The 20,488-nt window shown below is 41.8% G+C and overlaps 1 protein-coding gene across 7 annotated transcripts in view; it reads right to left on the minus strand.

The window, feature by feature from the left end:
• The window catches only part of PUM2 (pumilio RNA binding family member 2), a 4,949,642-nt gene that overhangs the window by 3,237,450 nt on the left and 1,691,704 nt on the right, over nt 1-20,488 (minus strand). For 4 of the 7 annotated variants that reach the window (XM_044067576.1, XM_044067566.1, XM_044067560.1 and 1 more), the window contains exon 9: nt 18,593-18,715. In XM_044067576.1, coding sequence (XP_043923511.1) covers nt 18,593-18,715 — 123 coding nt within the window. The remainder of the gene's footprint in view (nt 1-18,592; nt 18,716-20,488) is intronic. The other 3 variants (XM_044067594.1, XM_044067585.1, XM_044067551.1) reach the window with 1 other exon arrangement.

Genomic DNA, 20,488 nt, shown 5'->3' on the forward strand with positions numbered 1-20,488 from the left:
TTTACCATCTGGAAGAATGTGGTCCTTGAAGGCTGTCAGAGCATTCTGTACAGCTAACATTTTATTTTGATTTATGTGTAGGTGCATTTGACTTGGGTCCCATATGCCCTGAATGCAATTCCCTGCCAGGTGAGCCCCCCATGCATAGTCTGATGCGTCTGTCGTTAAGGTTTGGGCGGCATGGGGTAGTGTGAATGGTAGTCCCTTGTTTTGGTGGCAGGACTCTGCCCACCAAAGGAACTCTAGGCATAGGCAAGGTATGATAGGAATCATAGCTTCTAAATCCTGTGAACGTTGACACCATAGGCTTTTGTGATACCATTGCAGTTTTGTCATATGCAGCCATGGAATTAGAAGAATGCAGGAGGCCATGAACCCCACGGCTTGAAGTATTTGCCTTGCAGATAACTGGGTTTTTGTGGCCACTTGTTTGAAGTAGGTTGTCAAATGAGTCCGTTTCTCTGGCGTGAGGAAAGCCATCTGGAAAATTGTATTCAAGCTTGTTCCCGGGAATATAATTTGCTGACAGGGTACCAGGTGTGATTTCTTTTCGTTTATGGTGTACCCCAGACAAGTCAGTACCCTTTGAACAAAGGCCAGGTGATTGAAAAGTATGTCCTGGCTTTCTGCCTGAATTAGACAATCATCCAGGTATGGGTATATTTGAATATTTCTTTGCCTGCAGAATGCAATAACTAGAGCTAGGCACTTTGTGAATATCCTGGGTGCAGTAGATAAGCCGAAGGGCAGTGCAGAGAAGCGTAGGCATCTTCTGCAAGACTCCCTGATAGGGATGTGAAGGTACGCTTCTTTTAAGTCTAGTGTTGCCAACCATGCATCTTTGCCTAGCATAGGAAGCAACTGGTGAAGAGTCAGCATCTTGAATTTTGGAATAATCAGAAAGGTATTTAGAGTAGAAAGGTCCAGGACAGGACGCCATGTATTGTCTTTTCTGGGTACCAGAAAAAGTCTCTAATAGAAACCTTGTCCCTTTTTTTCTTCTGGTACCAAATGAATAACCCCCAAGCTTGAGAGAGCGTACTTGATTTTGGGCCTCTGCCACTGATTTGGGGGTAGATCTGGCCACCCACTTGGTGTTAGTAAGGTGTGGAAGTGAAATCGGTATCCTTGAGGCACTATATTTAAAACCTATTTGTCCTAGGTAATGCATTCCCAGTTTTTGGCCTGCAGACCAATCTTACCACCTAAAGGAGCATTCAGTTAGGAAGTGCTTGGACGTTTTAAAAGCAAGTAATTGAAACAGTTTTCCATAGGGGGGGAAGTCTTACTACTCCTTGATTTAGGTGCGGAAACCCCCCACTGCTTAGTCTTGTGTGTCCCCTGGGACTGAAACCTGGGGTTTCTGCTGTGTCTGGGTTTGGCTTGAAAAGACATGGAAGGGGCTGGAAAGGACCAATTCTTAGAGGGCCAGTGCCTACTAAATCTAGGTGGCTGAACTTAAGAAATCTTGAACAGTTTGCATAGATTTAGCTTTATCTTCCATCTTTTTAAGAACTTCCTCAACCTTGTTGCCAAAAAGGCGGAGCATCCAACAATTTAGCTTTAACATGATCAGGCAAAGAATGCTCCTTAAGCCAAGTATGCCTTCCGAGCACAGACCCAGTAACAGCAGCCCTGCAAAAGGCCTCTAATGAATCAAATCCACAGTGCAAAATATGTTTTCCAACCTGTTCAGCAGAATGCATTAAATCCTGTAATTCTTTACTTTCCGCACAGTCTGGAATCAACATCATTTTCTGTTTAAGCAATCCAATAACATGTTGCTGACACTAACATATGAAACTGGCAGTTTAAAGCCCTAATGGCCATGGTTGCAGAAGTGTAAACCTTCTTACCTAATCTATTCAGCGCCCTGGAGTCTCTATTAGAAGGGGTAGGATTTTTAGCAGTAGAAGCCTTAATGCCCTTGGGTCCCTGTGAAATAGTCTCTGGATCCGCAATAGAATTTTTAAAAAGGAACTAGTGTGAATCAGGAACCCTGTAATATCTGTCAGATTTTCTGGAAGCAGGAGGCAAAGAATCAGGGGCCAAACTAGATTCCGAAAAAGCATCATCAACAATGTCTAGTACAGGAGGAATAGCTAAAGGCCTATGCTGAGGCAGGAGTAAGAAATCCCTAAGCCTCTTTTTTGAATCAGAAAAATCCTGGCTTTTCCAGTGGAAATGCTCCCTTAGAGTACGTAAGGTTTCACCAACAGAAAAATACTCTGGAGGGGAAGCAGAGGGAATAGAGTCCTCTGCATCAGAATCCTTATAAGTAGATAAGGGCAAATCCAGATCATCACAAGAATAAGAAAAATCAGAATCTTGGTCAGAAGATTCATAAACAACTTCAGTCCTAGGTCTCTTAGAAGTGGGAGGTTGGCTTCTCCTGATTAGAGTTATGAGATCTTCAGCCATTCTTATCATTTGTTTTTTAGGCATAGAGTCCTGAGCATGTGGCCTGGGCATCGGTTTTTTAGGCATGGTTTGAGATTTAGGCCTAAATGAAGAAGGAGGCATTGGTTTAATATGCAAGTCCGTAGGCCTGAATACACCCTCAGAAGCAGGTGCCGGCACAGCGGCTCTGGACCCATCTAAGGTAGAGACATCCGCAGGTTCCATAGTTGAAGCATCTCGCGACATACTGGACTCCGAATGGGTCTCAGTAGAGGCCTGCGAATCAAAAGTAGCAGGTATCAGGTGCTGCAAAAGCACCTTACTGAGTACCGACTTACTGGCGACTGGCATAGGAGAAGCGTCGCCAGTAGTTTTGGACCTCGGCCGCCTGTCGCTGTCATTATCTTTGCATTTTTTTGAAATCCCGGTAGTCTGATGGCTAACCAACGACATTTCTGGATAATTAAACCGAGAACCGAAATATTTAGAGGCGAACATATACAGACAACGGATTGTGCGCTGATTAAATAAAGCAGAAAACTGACAGCAAGGTACATTGTGGTCAGGGCCTAGGCAAAGAATACAGTACGAATGAAAATCTTTATGAAGTATTTGCTTTCCACAAGTAATGCAATTATTAACTTTTACTGACATCAGTAAGGAGCAAGAAAAAGTTTCCTCAACGGGGTACTTAGCTTTAGTTGAAGACTTCAGTTCTGAAACTCAAAAACGAAAATTTCAGGAGTCGGCCGACCGGCACTTACCAACTGCTTCTGCTTCGGGCACCGCACGACAAGAAAGACTGATGTAATTGCGTCGGCTGCATGTTTTATACCCCTGATGACCTGACGTCATGGAAGAAGGGAGAGCAACTGATGTAGGACCCAAGACTTTGTTAATCAGTCCGAATGAGGGCTACTGCAAGCAGATAACCCAAATGTAATGACTGCAACAGTGAAACACGAAGAACATCCACATTGCAAAGTATGTTTTCCAACTTGTTCAGCAGAATGCATTAAATCCTGTAAATCCTTATTTTCAGCACAGTCAGGAATCAACATAACTTTCTGTTTAAGCAATCCAATAATATGCTGCTATTTTAGCACATGAAACTGGCAGTTTAAGGACTCTGAATGGGTCTCAGTAAAGGCCTACGAATCTGAAATAGAGGGTATCAGGGGCTGCAAAAGCACCTCACTGTGTACCGGCAAACTGGCGACAAGCTTAGGAGAAGCGTCGTCGGCAGCTTTGGACCTAGGCGGCCTGTCTCTGCCTTTATCTTTGCGTTTTTTCAGAATGTAGGTAGTCAGGTGGCTTACTGAAGACGTATATGGATAATTGAACCAAGTACCAAAATATTTAGAAGCGTAAATATACAGACGACTAATAGTTTGTTGTTTAAATAAGGCACAAAACCGACAGCGAGGTACATTGTGGTCAGGGCCTAGGCAAGGAATACAGTAGAAATGAAAATCTTTATGAGGTATTTTCTTTCCACAAGAAATACAATTATTGACTTTTACTGACATCGATTTAGAGCAAGAAAAAGTTTCCCCAATGAGGTACTTAGCTTTAGTTAAAGACTTTGGTTCTGAAACTCGAAAACGAAAATTTTAGGAGTCAGACGACAGGCACTTGCGAACTGCTTCTGCTTCGGGCACCACATGACAAGAAAGACTGATGTAATGGTGTCGGCAGCATGCTTTATACCCCTAACTACCTGACGTCATGGAAGATGAGACAGCAACCGACGCATGACCCAAGACTTTGAAAATCAGGCAGACTGAGGGCTACTGCAAGCAGATAACCCAAATGTGATGACTGCAACAGTGAAACATGAAGAACATCTAGGTAGAGGAGGTTACATTGTAAAAAAACAAAAGGAAATTCACAAATACCAATTTTTTAAAAGAAAAAATATCAAGATTTCACTTATCCCAGCTCAAGAAAGTAATCGGTGTCTGATCGCTGAAGCGGCAAACGAGATCTGAGGGAGTAAGGGATGGTACAGGGCATTGCAGGTAGAGGGAGAAGCTCGAGAATAGGATCAAAGTCTAAGAAAATGCGGCTGAGTCGGATCTGATGGTCAGATCCATAAAACCCAATTGCGAAAAGGAAAGAAAAGGACAACATCAGATAAAACAATTTGACTTTGTTAGAGTTCATTAAGGCTTAGCATACAGATGGTAAATGTTTCTTGCAATCATTTACCCTTGAAAGGAAGCTATGTACTGTGTACATGCTTGGAATGTCTCAGAGATAGGTTTGCTGAAATTGAAAACACAAACCATGTCAAGACTGAAAAAGTGGAAAGTTTCAAGCTATCCTCCCATATGCATACCTTTTATCTGTTTCTTCTTTTCAGCCTTAGAAATGTGTGTTTGCATTTTATCACAAGTTGAAAAAGTTTTGAAATTTATATAAAGTAATCTACTTTTTTTTTTTTTTTTAATTTTAAGATATAAAAAGGGTTACATCTGTGCACATTGTGGAATCCTTCTATTTTGAGATATTCCAGCATCCAGTGACAGTCTGATCTGCTAACATGTATTCCTTTTCAGAGTCCTGGAGCAGAATCTTGCTAGTTGCTTGGTGAGAGAGAAGGTAAACAGGTCTACCTGAAGTCCTTACAAATGGATTAAATCTTGGAGGACCCCCTGATCTAATTTCCATTTGTGAAGGTCTTCCCGGGTCCTGCTCAGCCTGTCTGACAAACAATACTGCCCTGATGGAATGTAGGATGCCTGTAGAGTGAGATTATACTATGAAGCTATATCCCAAGCTAACCTAGGTAGCCTACAAGGGGGAGGGGGGTTAAGACCGAGTCCCCCTTTGCTTCCTGATGTACCACATGACATGGTATTGTCATTAACAAACAGAAAAGTTCCTGGGGACCAAAGATAATTCAGAGAGTTGAGTGCCTTGATCAGGACAAGCATCTTTTTTATAGTTATGTGCTGTCTCTAAGTGATACATCTTCCGACAAACCTCACAACTGGAATTTGAAAAGACAAATGGTGTTGGTGCTGGGAACAGAGAGATTTCAGGTATCACTCTCTCTCATGTACAGTCTTGCCAGGGGATTAATGAAAATCACAGAAGGCATGACACAAAATCCTGAGGTATTCCCTTGCTGTGACTGAAATCTGAATGGAAAATCCTAGAAACATATCTATATAGAATAGTTGTGTAAAATCTTACCATAACAACAGATGTCCTGGTCTTCACTGTTGCAGTATTAATTATATGATGTCAGCCAGTATACAAAAGACGTTTACTACTGTAGCATGCGTGGTATGTCATATGTAGGCTGCAATCGAACATCAACCATAAAAGTGTACACACACACCATCCTCAGAACTGTCTACCCCTGGAGAAATGCCAGTCTAAGGAAGTAGGGCAAAAATCATTCAAGAAGAAACAAGGCCAGGGGGAAGGAGAGAGTGAAGAGAAGGACATCTGTGCATAACACATGTTCAAAGGAGCCCAAAGGTATGCTGGTATGAAAGAATCACAGATGTCAAACTTCAGAGCCTTCTTGTCTTACAGAAAGGGAGACGAGTCCAAAACCGATGACAAAGTCCACTAATAGATACCTATGGGTAGGACAAAGGGGAACTCACTTTTTTATGGCAAGAACAACAAACCTGGATGACATTGGGTAGCCATTTGGAAAAGTACAGTTTTGTACCTACCATAAATGTAGATGTTCGAGGATTCCATTGCTGCAGTCCTTACTATTGGGTATAGTCCGCATCCAGTCGGCCCGAATACCAGAGTAGGCTGACTCGGTCGGTCAGGGCAGCATAGACTGACGCCAGTATGTCAGGGTACTAATGCGCATGACCATATCCTCAGTCTTTTCTTGCCCCAGATGTCAGAAGACCCTAAAAAGACAAGGCCCAAAATACCTGCACCAAAACATGAACAATATATACAAAAATATAAGCAGGTAAACTCACCTACACAACCACCCCTAAACACAGAGGGAAGGAGGGAGGGTTGACTGCAGCAATGGAATCCTCGAACATCTACATTTATGGTAGGTACAAAACTGTACTATGTTCTTCGCTTTCCATTGCTGCAGTCCTTACTATTGGGTAGAATCCCAAAGCAGAGGTAAGGGAGGCTGGCAAATCATAAAGAAGCAGGAGCTGACAACATGCCTTGCAAAACAGCTGTGGCAAAACCAGCCCTAGACTTAGAGTAGATAGGAAGGTGATAATGCTTAGAGAAAGTATGCACTGAACTCCAAGTAGCTGCTTCCAAAATATCCTTAGTTGCCACCCCGTAGAAATGCTGTTGAAGTGGCAGTAGCCCTAGTGGAATGAGGCCTAATCCCAGCTGGAACCTCCTTGCCATGATGGGAATAACAAAATGCAATGCAAAAGCCAATCCACCTAGAAATAGTTTGTTTTGACACAGGTTTGCCCTGAACTCAAAGCAAAAGAAACAAACAACTGCTGAGACTGCCTAAAATCCTTAGTCCTGCTTAAGTAATAACGCAATTGCCTGTGTATATCTAAAGTATGCAAAATCTTTTCCCTTTATTTTGGGGGTCTGCATAAAAAGTAGGCAAATGAATAGTTTGGTTTAAAGCCACACTAGAAACCACCTTAGGCATAAAGGAAGGATTAGTACGTAATGATACCCTATCCTTATGGAAAATCAAAAGGGCTCGACTGCCATAAGGGCCTGCAACTCAGACACCCTTCTTGCAGAAGTAATAGCCAACAAAAAGCAGTCTTCCATGACAAATATTTCAATTCAGCAGTAGCCGCAGGCTCAAAAGGTTGTAGAGTAAGTTTTTCCAACACAAAATTGAGATCCCAAGCAGGAGTAGGAGCTCTGGGGGTCTTATTTTTTGCCCCTCTAAGAAACTGCTTGAACAAAGGATGCGAAAACAATGGTGGGTCACAATCATAGTGAGCTGAGATTGCTGCAGCATGAATCTTAATGGAAGAGAAGGACAGACCCTTGTCCAGTAACTCAGTAAGATATTGAAGAGCCATACTCAAATTAGGCTCAGAAATCTCCAAATTCTTTGCTTTACTCCAAAATAAAAATCTCTTCCATTTTGCTGCGTACACTTTCCTTGTACTAGGTCTTCTAGCTTCCATGATCACATTTAAAACTTGTTGAGGAAGTTGAGACCTGCTGTGTTTCAACACAGAATATGCCAGGCTGTCAGATGAAGAGAGTGAAGCTTGACATTGAGCAGATGACCGTCCTGCTGGGATAACAGATGTGGAATCAAAGGTTAAGGCCATGGAGGCTTCTTTACCAGACTCCGTAGTAGAGGGTACCAGTGTTGCCGAGGCCAATCTGGAGCTATCAAAATCATCCTTGGCCTGTCCTGTCTGACCTTTAACAGTACCTTTGGAAGAAGAGGCAGAGGTGGAAAGGCATACACATGAAGGTTTGTCCAACTGAAAGACAGAGCATCCACTTTCCAAGCTGTGTGATGAAACCCCTTTGTGCAAAACTGTGGCAGCTGGTGGTTTAGTGGAGAAGCTTAACAGATCTATGTCTGGAGTTCCCCATGACACTGTCAATTTCTGAAATACATGAAGATCCAGTTTCCACTTGTGGGGATCCATGATTTGTCTGCTCAACACATCTGCTAAGGAGTTCTGTGCTCCTGGCAGAAACCTTGCCTGAAGAGTTAGGTGCAAGCGCAGTCTCCCATAAAATCATTGCTTGCCTGCATAGAGGATAAGAATGTGTTCCCCTTGTTTGTTGAAGTACCACATGACAGTTGTGTTGTCTGTTAGAATCAACACCTGCCCTGGAAGAAGTAACTCCTTGAAAGCCAGTAATGCGAACTGGACTGCTAACATCTCCTTCATGTTGATATGTAGATGCTGTAGTCTGGCAGGCCACTTGTCTTGTATCCACTTTCCATTTAGATGAGCTCCCCAAGCAATGTCCGAGGCATCTGTCGGTAAAATCTGACTATCTCTGGCCGGGTCACAGAGAGTCCCTTGTTTAGGTGACATTCCTGAGCCCACCACAAAAATTCTCTTTGAAGGCAAGGTATTATCTGAATGACAGTGTCTAAATCCTGGCAGTGCTGTGTCCATACATTTTTGAGATACTATTGTAACTTCCTCATATGCAGTTTGGCATTGGGAAGCACCAGAATACAAGATGCCATGAACCCTAATGCTTGAAGGACTGTCTCTGCAGTCAGCACGGACTGATGAGATAGTTGATGGAAGTAAAGTGATAGACTCTTTTGTTTGTCCGGGGTTAAAAAGGCCATCTGGGCTGCTGTATTCAGTCTCACACCCAGAAAGCACATGTCTTGAGAGGGTACTAGACTGGACTTTATTTCGTCACAGAAATCCCTAGGCATCTTAGCACTGCTATAAGATATTCCAGATGCTGTAGAAGGTCTTCCTTTTCTTGAGCCAGAATCAGGCAGTCGTCTAAATAAGGATAGATTTGAAGTCCTTGTAGCCTGAAGTAAGCTATCACTGGAGCCAGAACCTTTGTGAATACTCTGGGCGCAGTAGATAAGCCAAAGGGCAATGCAGAGAACTGATAATGAGAATCTCCAGCTCGAAACCGCAGATACTTCCTGATAGGCACATGAAGGTAAGCTTCCTTGAGATCTAAAGTTACCATCCAGTGATCTTTGCCCAGCAGGGGTAAAAGCTGTTGTAACGTCAACATCTTGAACTTGGGAATGTCCAGATAAGTGTTGAGGAGAGATAAATCCAAAAGCAGTCTCCACGTGTTCCCCTTCTTTGGTACTAGGAACATGCGAGAATAAAATCCTAGGCCCCTTTCTGATACAGGGACTGGCTGAATGGCCCCATTTGGAGTAACTGAGAAACTTGCTTGTGAGCCTCTTTTCTTTGTGGAGGAGGAACGTCTGGCATGCCTTTGAAAGGGGCATTGTATGGAAATAAAATCTGTAACCGTGGTGAATGATGTCCAACACCCATCTGTCTTGAGTAATTAAATCCCAATTTTCTTTGAAAAGAGACAGTCGTCCTTCCAAAGGAGCTGCCAGACGAGAATCTACTGGCAGCTGAAAAGGCAGGTCATTGGGTCTGTTTACGAAAGGACTGACCCCTGCCCTCACCAGAAGTCTGAGCAGGTGAACTCCCTGTTCTAGGCCTAAAAGAACCTTGAGCCCTGCCCCTACCATGTCTAGACCTACCCCTAGACTGGGAATCATAAGCAGGATATGTCCACCCCTTAGCAGGCCAATTTCTACTAAACTTCGGTGGCTGTACCTGCAAAAAATCTTTAACAGTTCGCATAGACTTAGCTTTGTCTTCCATTTTCTTTAAAACTGCTTCTACAGGTGAACCAAACAACACATCAGACTGTAAAGGAGCATCCAAAATCCTTGTCTTAACATGCTCAGCCAAATTTTGATCCCTCAACCAAGCATGCCTGCGAAGAACAGAACTAGTGGCAGCCACCCTCGAGGAGGCCTGCACAGCATCAAAACCACATTGCAAAGAATGCTTGCCCACTCGTTCAGACACATAGACTAAATCCAGCAAGTCTTTACAATCAATACCTTCCGCCAAAGCATCCACCTTAGATTTCAATTGTGAAAGGAGATAATTTTGATATTTCAGCATGTGAAACTGACAATTCAACGCTCTCATGGCTAGAGTGGAAGAAGTATACACTTTCTTACCCCACCTATCTAATGCCCTTGCCTCTTTGTCAGTGGGAACAGGATTTTTAACCACAGAGGCCTTAACACCTTTAGGCCCCTGAGAAACAGTTTCCGGGTCCGCCCTAGGACTCTTAAACAAATACTTATGAGCTGGCACCCTATAGTACCTATCAGGTTTAACAGGAGCAGGAGGCAAAGAATCAGGGTTCAGGAAGCCTCTGCAAAAACATCTTCCACCACATTCAACACAGGAGGTATAGCTAAGGGCCTATGCTGGGGTAAAAACAAGAATTCCCTAAGCCTCTTCCTGGAATCAGAGTAATCCTGGCCTTCCCATTTAAAGTGCTCCCTCATGGAATGCAGAGTCTCTGAAAATGAAAAATCCTCAGGAGGAGAAGTCAAGGAGTGGCATCATCCACATCAGAATCAGAATAATGAGGATACTCCTGCAAATCTTCCGCAGAAGACTCAGAAGCCTCTGAACCCTGTTCAAAATTGTCAAACTCTGGTTCCACCCTAGGCCTCTTATCAGGAGGGCCCATAGAACCTCTAATCATAGTAATCAAATCTTCTGCCATTTTAAGCATATGTTTCTTAGGTACAGAACCCGAAAGGCTAGGAGAAGCCCCTACTGAAGCTGAAGATGGCCTACCTCTAAAAGAAGTTTTGGCAACAGAAGGAGAGGCTCTAACTACTTTGGGAAGAGAGGGAAGAATAGTTACCTGAGAAGCCCCCTCAGCCTGGCCTGCCTCCTGAGAGGGTACATCCTGTAACAATAAAGTTTCTGCCTGAGACTCCATAGAAACTCCTGGCAAAAACCTCCGCCACTGAGCCACCTAATGAACCGACGTCAGGGACTGTCGGTTCATCAACCCTAGGCTTCGCTGTTTTGTCCTTGCGCTTCTTGGGCCGGAGCATCCGGCGGCATTTTATAATTGCAACGCTTCCCAAACACTAATCTGGCACAGTCTAACCTCCTCTTAATAGTGCGTTTGTTAAACCTAGCACAAGAGCGGCAACCAACAACGTCGTGCTCAGGCCCTAAACAAGGTATACACAATGTATGGTAATCCCTATGAGGTATTTGTTTCCCACAAGAAATACAGTTATTCACTTTTTCTGACATCCGGTTAAATACTGAGGCAAGAAAAACCAAAATGTTCCCCAACGGGTACTTAGCCAACTCTGATTCGGTCTGAAACTCCGGTTCGAAATATTTCAGAACGCCAACCTGCACCGCAAAACTGCTTCTGCATCGGACCACGCGGCAAAAAGACTGGGATATGGCGTCATGTCGCGTAGTACCCCTGGCGTACTGACGTCAGTCTAATGCGCCCTGACCGACGTCAGCCTTATACTCTGGTATTCGGGCCGACTGGATGCGGACTATACCCAATAGTAAGGACTGCAGCAATGGAAAACGAAGAACATCTGTTTTGAAACTGGCTGTGCATTCTTCCCTTCATAAGAAATGAACAGCTGACTGGATGCGCTAAAGTCTTTTGTACTGTAAATGTTGTATCTAGGCTGTATGCAGATATCCAGAATATGCAAGACACACTCTTCCTTATTCTTTGGTTCAGGAAAGAACAGAGAGAGATGAATAGACTGATTTAAAGTGAATTCTGAATCTACTGTGGCATGAAGTAATTAGTCCTTAAGGATTCCCTGTCCCTATGAAAGGTACGTTAAGGGTGTGTTATCATGAGAGCTTGCAACTCAGATACTCTCTCCTAGCCAAAGTCAGAGAAATATTTCCCCATGTTAAGCAATTTAAATCAGCTTGATGAGCTGGGTCAAAACAATAAGTTTTCTTAAGACAAAGTTAAGGTCCCAAAGAGGGGACACCTGTTTTCCAGGTAGAAGAAGATGTATTACCCCTTTCAGAAAAATTGCTTCAACTGAGATAAAAGGGAAAGATGGGGGATCTAAGGGCAGACCAGCAGAAATAGTTGAAAGATGAATCTTAACAGATGAATAAGAAAGACCAGATTTCACAAATTCACACAGATACTGAGGAAATAAAGAAGTTTCAGCGTCGAAAGGGCCCTAGGTTTTCTTGTGGCACCAACTAGAAAATCTCTTCCAATAGGAAAACAGGATTTCCTAGTAGCAGGTTTTGAGGCCTCCTTTAATAAGTGGTACATGCCCTCAAAAGAAAGGTGCTTCAGAAGGATCAACATTTTATCATTCACACAGTCGTATGTAGTTTTAAGTTAAGAGTGGATCACACATCTCTTTGTCTTGTGTGAGTAAACCCATCCTCTAGGGAAGTTTGCAGTAAATGGTCTTGGGTCACTTTCATGAGAAGGGAACCCAATGTTATCTGAGCTAAAATGGAGTTACCAAAAATATTTTTGCAGACTGCTTTTGGATCTTTAAAAAGAACAGTGTTTATCACAGGAAAGTGGGGAGACATAAAGAAGCATTCCAAAACACAGAATGAAAAAGGAACTGGTTTTCCAGGCCTTTCTGCAAGGAGTCCAGGAGCAGAATTTTTCAGTTGATGTTCTGGATAGAGGCAAATATATCTATTTGGGGATTCAACCACAGACAGATAACATCCCCAAAGATCTCAGGGTGCAACTTCCATTTAAGGAAGTCTGCTCTGGATCTGCTATGGGTGTCTGCCACTATGTTCTGCTCTGACTGAATATAAATAGCCAGAAGGGACAGATTTGTGTTGAGTTACCAGCTCCAGTCAGTCATGACTAATCTGCAAAGGAGATAGGAACTGTCCCCTTGTTTGCTTGGATAACACACCACCATGCTACTTGTCTGTGATCAAGAACAGGTGTCCTGGAGTCCACAGATGGGTTAGAGTCCTTAAAGCATTTATCACTGCCGTGACATCTCTGAGGTTTGGAATTTTTTCTTGAAATGACTGTTAGAAAGACTTTGTGCTCGCTTCTTTTGGATACATCCCCAACAAAATATGAAGGATATGTGCTTATGGAAAGGGATGGGCCTGATGATGGAAGACCTGGATTTAGGAGCAATTAATTTAAACACCAAAGAAGTTCTGACAAAGTTTAACACAGGAATTTGAAAAGACAGAGGGTGCTATTGTTGAGTTTGTGCAGATTTGAGAAACCACTGAAATTCTGTCATGTTTAATCTGCCTAGTCAAGTCATTAGAATAGTGCAGGCCATGCATCCCAATATCCAGAGATTTTCCCTTATTACAATTACTGATTGCTGAGAATACTGAAGAATCTCCACTTTGCAAAAAGCTATTTTTTTCTATGGGTAGATAATCTACCATGCGAGAATAGTGTAGCAGGCAAAGCAAAAAAAGTTGCTTAGTGAGAAGAAATAAGAAACTTTCGCCAGAATGAGGTTGAAAAGGTGAAAACCCAGAGTTTGAAATGAATTTATAACAAAGAGAGGAGATTCTTGACTGCTCTGAATAGTCTGAAAAAATAAGGTAGCTGTCCATGTATGGAAAAATGTGAATTATTTTCAGTCTGAGAAAGACCATCACTGGTACTGGACACTTTGTGAATACCCTTAGGGCTATGGACAGACCACAGGGTAAAGAAGTTAAAATGTGTGCCAGAAACGGAAAACCTTAAAACATGTCTGAATTTTCTGAGAGTAGAAATATGGTGATAAGCATATTTTAGGTCCAGAGTCACCAAAAACATACAGGAGCAAACAAAAGAGAAGAGGAGACTGAAAGGTGAACATCTAGAATTCTGGGACTTTTATAAGAAGAATTAAGAAACAAGTCCAGAAGCTGTTTCCAGGTTCCCTCTTATGTGTACAAGAAATTTTCTTGAATTTTTTTTTTCTTTTTTTATCCTCTATACAGATTCAATTACACAATGAGGCAGTATAAGGGAAATGAAGGGAAGAAAGAGGTGAGTTTGATTTTGAGGGTGATGGAAACTCCTAGGTTTGAAGGGAAAGAGTCCGCCCCATTGCTAGTTAATCTAGAGAGAGACTCCAAGTTGACTCTGATGTACAGACTTCAGCAAGGGTGCCTGCTACCTCCTACCTGATTAGCACTCAAGGAACACTGTCTGGACCTTCTGAGATCATCAGATGTGGTTGTCCTTTCTCAGTAATAGTTACACGACCATTCATGAAGGATGCAGTAGATTCTGGACCCTTAACTGCATCCCAAGAAGCAGCAATACAGGGGTCTGAAAGGAGGAGACAGCCGGCCCAAGAATTCTGATATGGAAACATCCATCTAAGGCTAGGGAAGATAGGGTACAGCAGAAGCCACTAAAGAGACCTTTCTTACGGTTTTCGTTTTCTTGGGAGCTGGAAGGTGGAAATCTGAGATACTGTCACTCGAGTCCATAATCAATTTCACAAAGGCCTTAGGCTATTGGTTCTCTAAATAAAGATTAGGGGAACTTAGACAACTTCTTGTTTTCAGAAAAAAATGTTAAATACTTCACAAGAGGATGATGTGCGACTCCCTTTATACGGAACCTACTGTCCTCACAAACATTTTCCATTTCTCCTAGACATAAGCAACAAAGTCGATTTCCTAATAAAAATGGATGGAAAGTCCCCAGTGATGTACTTACCTGCCCTAAAGACAGACAAGTTGACTGATGAACCACTGAAAACAAAGCACAGAATCTGACTGCTATCTTGAAGGGCAAACCTGTTTTTAATTTTTGCTCTCATATGTCTACTTTTAATATGAGCATGCCTTCAGGCTCCCTTGGACATAAGCTGCATGTGGAAGGCATCTAAAAGCTCTTGCATATTGGCTGGAGTCTCATTCTTAGCAGAGTGCCATCTATATAGTTTACGCTATTGCAACAGTGATCTAATGATGATTACCATAGGCAGGACTGTTTGGGGAGATTCAGCAACTGCAGAGATAAAGGGATAAATTCAGTGCTACATGAAAAAATGGGAAAGTAAATACTGAATAAAACCACGCAAGTACATTTTGATACATCAAACACAGATATATCTAGCAATTCATTTGAAATGGAACACAATCAGGTATGCAGTAAGAGAAAGGATTCCCTAGGACAAAAGGATTTGCAACTCTCCAAATATTTTGGGTGTTTTTGGGGAGGGTGTATGAATATTTGTATTTGGATATTATAAATCTGGGGAGGGCAAGAAGAAGGAATCTTTGGGTAATTTTGCTTTCTGGGAACTGGGGCATCAGGAAGCAAAAATATTAATGCCCTTTATCAAGACAGGAACTGACTAATGTTCTGTCATGGCTGGCTAAAGTAAATACGCCGACTAGAAGGAATCCCACTGGAACGATATCAGCAGAGACAGTGTTGTTGAAGGGGCTAGCTACAGAGATTAATGTAGTGCTGGAGAATAAAAAGGTCCCTGATACCCGGCATAAGGCAGCTATTACTGACAATTCTAAGGGAAGAGAAAGACTTCATGCACCCATGTTTATACAGACCCACTTCTTTGTTAAATCAGTTATATTTTTTACTGTGATAATAGCAAACAAGGTAGCTGTAAGCATATTCTCTCACAAACCCTAAATACAGTGAGTTTGTACAGTCAACAGATCTTTGACATTATAAAAACATTATTAATACCCGAGGAGGCTAAAAGTCAGAGTAATCAGGTGATGATCCTTAGTTCTGATGCTGAGAAAACTTTTGACAAAGCAATTTGGGGTTGCTGGTAAAAAGCAATGCAGGTAACGTGGATTTCCTCTCCGTGTTTATACAACTTCTGGAGCAAATATATGAGGGATCCAATGGCAGAAGCAACCTGAATGCTGAACTGTACAAGTTCAACCTGAAAACAGGAAGAAGGCAGGAATTCGTATACATTAGTCATTAAAGGGTTAGCAGCAGGAAATCTGGAGTTCAAAGTTTCACTTTTGTTGACCTACTGGTTTTAACTCGCACAATAATTTAAGACAGCACTTTACAATTTTATAAGATTTTGGTCAAGTTTCAGGCTATAAAACAAACATTACACCAAGGCACTTTTTTCGGTGAACACTGTTCTGTGCTTTTGAAGGCTCAATCATCTTAACTGTGGAAACGTTTAGAAATTCAGCTGGTTAGTTCAGTTCAATCAACAAAAAGGCTTCATATGGAAATGCCTGAGAAAAGTTCAAGTCCTTGCTTTATATTCAGATGCTATTACATTTAGATTTTGTGCAGCTTGTCACTACAATTTCAACAATACTTTCTGCAAGTTTTTTTATATCGTTCAAGCCCGGACTGTCTCTGGATGAGACTTTTTTTTTTTTTTTTAACACCAAAGTAAAAGGGGTAGTTTGCAAGACTGTTGTGGAACAAAGACAGAACTAGTCACCTGAGGTAAACTAGTATTAAATTGGGAATGGCAAAAATGACTGCAAGGGTAAGCCATTTACAACTTACATATTGCCTCTACACTAATGATCTACTAAATGTAGATTCAGGCCAAAAATGAAGTAACAACTGAGAAGTCATCCCCTTCCAGGACTTTAGCCAAAACCTTTAATAATATATCTCGCATTTTGTTGTCTGAGTGACAGCCTAGTTTACATTAATAACTTAAGGTGTCAGCTGACTCAACAGCTAACAGATCCTTTAAAATAGATTTTGAAAATTGCTGGAGGACCACTCACATGAGTCTTCTGCTTATTGATTGCAAGGAGTGGAAAAGCATTCCCTGGGTTAAAAGAGCAAATTATTAGAACGGATGACGGGTAAATTTGTACAATGTTTTGGCTAAAGAGACTGTACCTGAATATACTAGAAGAATTTGCAGGAGGACTAAAATGGTGTTTTAGGGTGTCAGTAGCTGATGAATGGAAGGGTATTTTGGAACCTACAAAACTGTGACTAAAGAAGGTGCTATGACTATTTATTGCCTATGAAAAGTCCCTGCTCCAGAAAAAAAAATCTGCTGTATTGGTAGCAACTATTACAGGATTCAGAGGTTTAAAAAACTAGGATCGGGAGCATGGCAGACATGTGCTTTGAGCAAGGTGGACACAACTTATGGAAGGCTGGTGGTAGAAGTCCTTAAAGTATACAGCTCAGAACTCACCTCAGAGATAAACTGGTAAATGCGTTACATTTCTCACAGTAAGAGAAAGGAAGGTTACAAACACATGCCTACTAGACTGTTTGCCCAAATGAGGGGAGCAGGGAACAATTTGTAAGTGCCCAAATGAGGGGAGCAGGGACAAATCTAGAAGACATACTAAGGAATAGCTGTTCTAATCAGCTGAGGACTGGGTACAATAACAGAAAGTTGTAAGGTACTGTGGATCAACTTTGACACTACTTGCTCTAGAAATTTTCAGACATTCAGGCAGAAGTATCTGCGTAAGTACTTCTACACCTCAAGAATATACAGCATCATATTCCACTTGCTGGGGTCGTAACTGCAGCCATACATTATTTTGGGAGAACCCAAGTTAGAGCAGTACATTAAGAAAATAAGTTGACTAGAAGAACTTTAGCTAGTGCAAACATTTTTATCTAGGCTTCTTCCTGCCGGGAACCCATATGAAAAAAAATATACCAGCTCAGAGAGGGCACTGCTATCCCTAGTGTTACTGACACCAAAGACAGCAATCAAAAGAAGATGAAGCAGTTGGAGCCTCCCTCAACAGATGAGATCAAACAAGCTCTTGCAGGAGACTGCCAAGGAGTCATGGGGTTTGAGTGAAAAGGCTAAGGGCAAGTGTACCAAGTAGCTTCTTTGGTTCTCGATATACAGAGGACAGTAACCTGTTTGATGATTTCTGTAATCTACAATAAACAGGAAAGAAAAACAGAGCATGGACAGAACTACATACTGTGGCTTGTACTCAGCTGTCTATTTGAAGGTTAAACCTTCAAAATGTATTTGTTACTTGGCAATGTAAGATTTACTTTTTTATTGTCTGTGACATCATCTATTCTTTGTTGCAGCCAAGAAATTACAGCTAAATTTCTCCAATTAAAAAATGCAAAATACTGTAACAAATCCATTTATAGTTTTAGTATATGCATGTGTTTGCTTATCATTTACTTTGTGCTGTAAAGACCACTGTTTGGTAGCATGCAATAGTCTTCCAAGAAAGGGCTCCATACATATCAAGTCCAGTCCCTGATGTTCTCTGCCAACTTCTACCTCCCAATACCTCAAAAAACATACACTTCTCCATTCCTGGTGTAGCACATATATTCAGAGATATTAGAAACTGAAAAGAACGGACAGTGCTTCCAGAATGTCAGTCCTCCTATATTCATGCTCTTCTTTCTAATGTGAACTCACATACCCACAAGTCTCTCTGGTGCTCTAGAGAGTTAAACAGAAATGATACAACCCTGTCTATGCTGTTATGCTGTCCACATCCTCCATTCTACTCATTTGCTAGCTGGCATAAGCAGCATATATACTCAAGCAAAAATGCCACCTTTTATGTCAGCAGGCTAACATTAAAATTTAGCTACTCATATCACAAGGCTTACATGCTATAGCCAACGTAAACCGCCTTTTTTACCATTCAGTTAAATTTAGCACAATGCATAAACATTTTTTCACTCTAAACAATGTTAATACATTTAAAATGATTTACTGATATCTTAACATATGATCACTCACCTGCCAATGTTGCTGCTGCAGCCAATCCTGCTGCTGTATAAGGATCAGTGCCAGGAGGAGCACTTATAATATATGGGTTTGACACAAATGCAGCTGGGGCAAGGCTTGCAGAAAATACTCCTGCTGTCAATATAAATTAAAAATGTATCATACAGCAATAAATAAAATATATGGTTATTTTTCTGCCATGTCTACAAGTTCTAAAAAAGAATGCAATCAACATAAACAATATTATTGTGAGATAGTCTACCTAGTAAAACTCAAAGTGCGAACAAGCCCCTGAAGATACTGGCCCCTATACAGCTGTTGCCCCAGCACTAACAGAACTTCCATCTGCTCCACCTATCCAAACTCCTTCCATACTCCCAAACACTTTAGTTCCATAATCAGCTATCAACAGGAGAATTTAGTGACTACAATTTTCTCCATAAGATAGATGACTTGCTACTTCTCACTTGAAATACTTACCTTGGTAATCTGAGTTAATTTCTGCCTTCCACTTGTACAAGATGCACATTAGGTTATTTCCTGTTAGTATGTTCCAGTTACGTCATCCTATTCGGTCTCCCTACTTCAAGACTAAACATATCAAAGCCAGTTATGTGACAAAGGAAGCAAGCCAAGCCCATGCTGTTACAGTGCTTAACATCGGTTAAACTGACTAGGATTTTGCATTCTTCTCCTTTGGGGGACAGCAATAGTGAGTAGGTAAGCTGCCTCCCAGGACCAACAAACCTGGCCAGTTCCCCACCATTTGACTCTTGCAGAGGAAAGGAAGGGCAGATCAGGATGCAAGCCAGGAATGAATGGGCTGTAGGGGCTCTCGCTTAGCTTGTCCAAGTTCCAGGAATGAAATGGCAGACTGACCATCAGTGGAGCCATTACTGGGAAGGCTTTTAAAAAATAAGACTAACCATGTCAAGGGTTCTCAGCCTCTACCTGTAGCACTCCCCCCAGCCAGAAAAAAAAAATCCATAGTTCAGGAACAGTCTGTAAAATTACACAGTTACCTAAATAACACTGTACTAGTGCTTTACGCAAAGCAAGAACAATGTCCTGGGTTAAATGGCTGGGCACACTTCATTTCTTTAATTGCTTTCTACTACTGTATAGTACAATGCTGAACAGTAAACATCTTTACTATCCAATTCACCTCCACTCCGCCAGCTTAAATATTCACACAAACAGCTCCTCTCAAAGCCTGACTGTTATAAAGAAATAAAGCCCTGACAATGACCTGAATAACCAGCATTCATTAACATCTCAAACAATGAAAGAGCGTGGCAGGGGGAGAGAGTAGAAAGGGTACGAGCCAGCTCCCTTACTCTGGAGGGATGAAATGATGGGTCATGTGTGTTTGAGGAAGCCTACAGGCAAAACAGCTGTAACTGAAGATATTGACGGTCTTGCTAAACCAGTGACTAAAGGCCTCGTCAGTATGTTGACGGGATCACTGATGTGCAGGAGAATACCACAATAAGACCTCAGTACAAAGGCACCCATGATAACCAACAAGGGGATGGAGTTAGAGAAAAACAATGTCAGCATAAATGACTACCTCTGCTATCAGCTGTCACCACTGGGAATGAATCGATTGATGGCCAGCAGGCATTATGGGGAAAAAACTACAAAAATAAGGCAAATACAGTTCTTCTTACGGTTCTTACTGCTGAAATGCATTACCCTGCATATTCTGATGTAACAATGGCATCCTAATCGGATACTCGAAAAGTCCCTCCTGTTCAGAACACATCTGACATTCACTTTTATTTTGGCAGTGTTTGGAAAGGTTCAGACAATATTCCAAATCAAAGTGATCTCTGCAATCCATGCTAAAAACAACTTCTGGGGTAGTCAACTAATCACTACTACAGCAGACAAAACCAACTGTGTCAG

Source organism: Protopterus annectens, chromosome 1.part0 (assembly GCF_019279795.1).
Source record: "Protopterus annectens isolate FY-2018-M chromosome 1.part0, PAN1.0, whole genome shotgun sequence".
Lineage (NCBI taxonomy): Eukaryota > Metazoa > Chordata > Ceratodontiformes > Protopteridae > Protopterus > Protopterus annectens.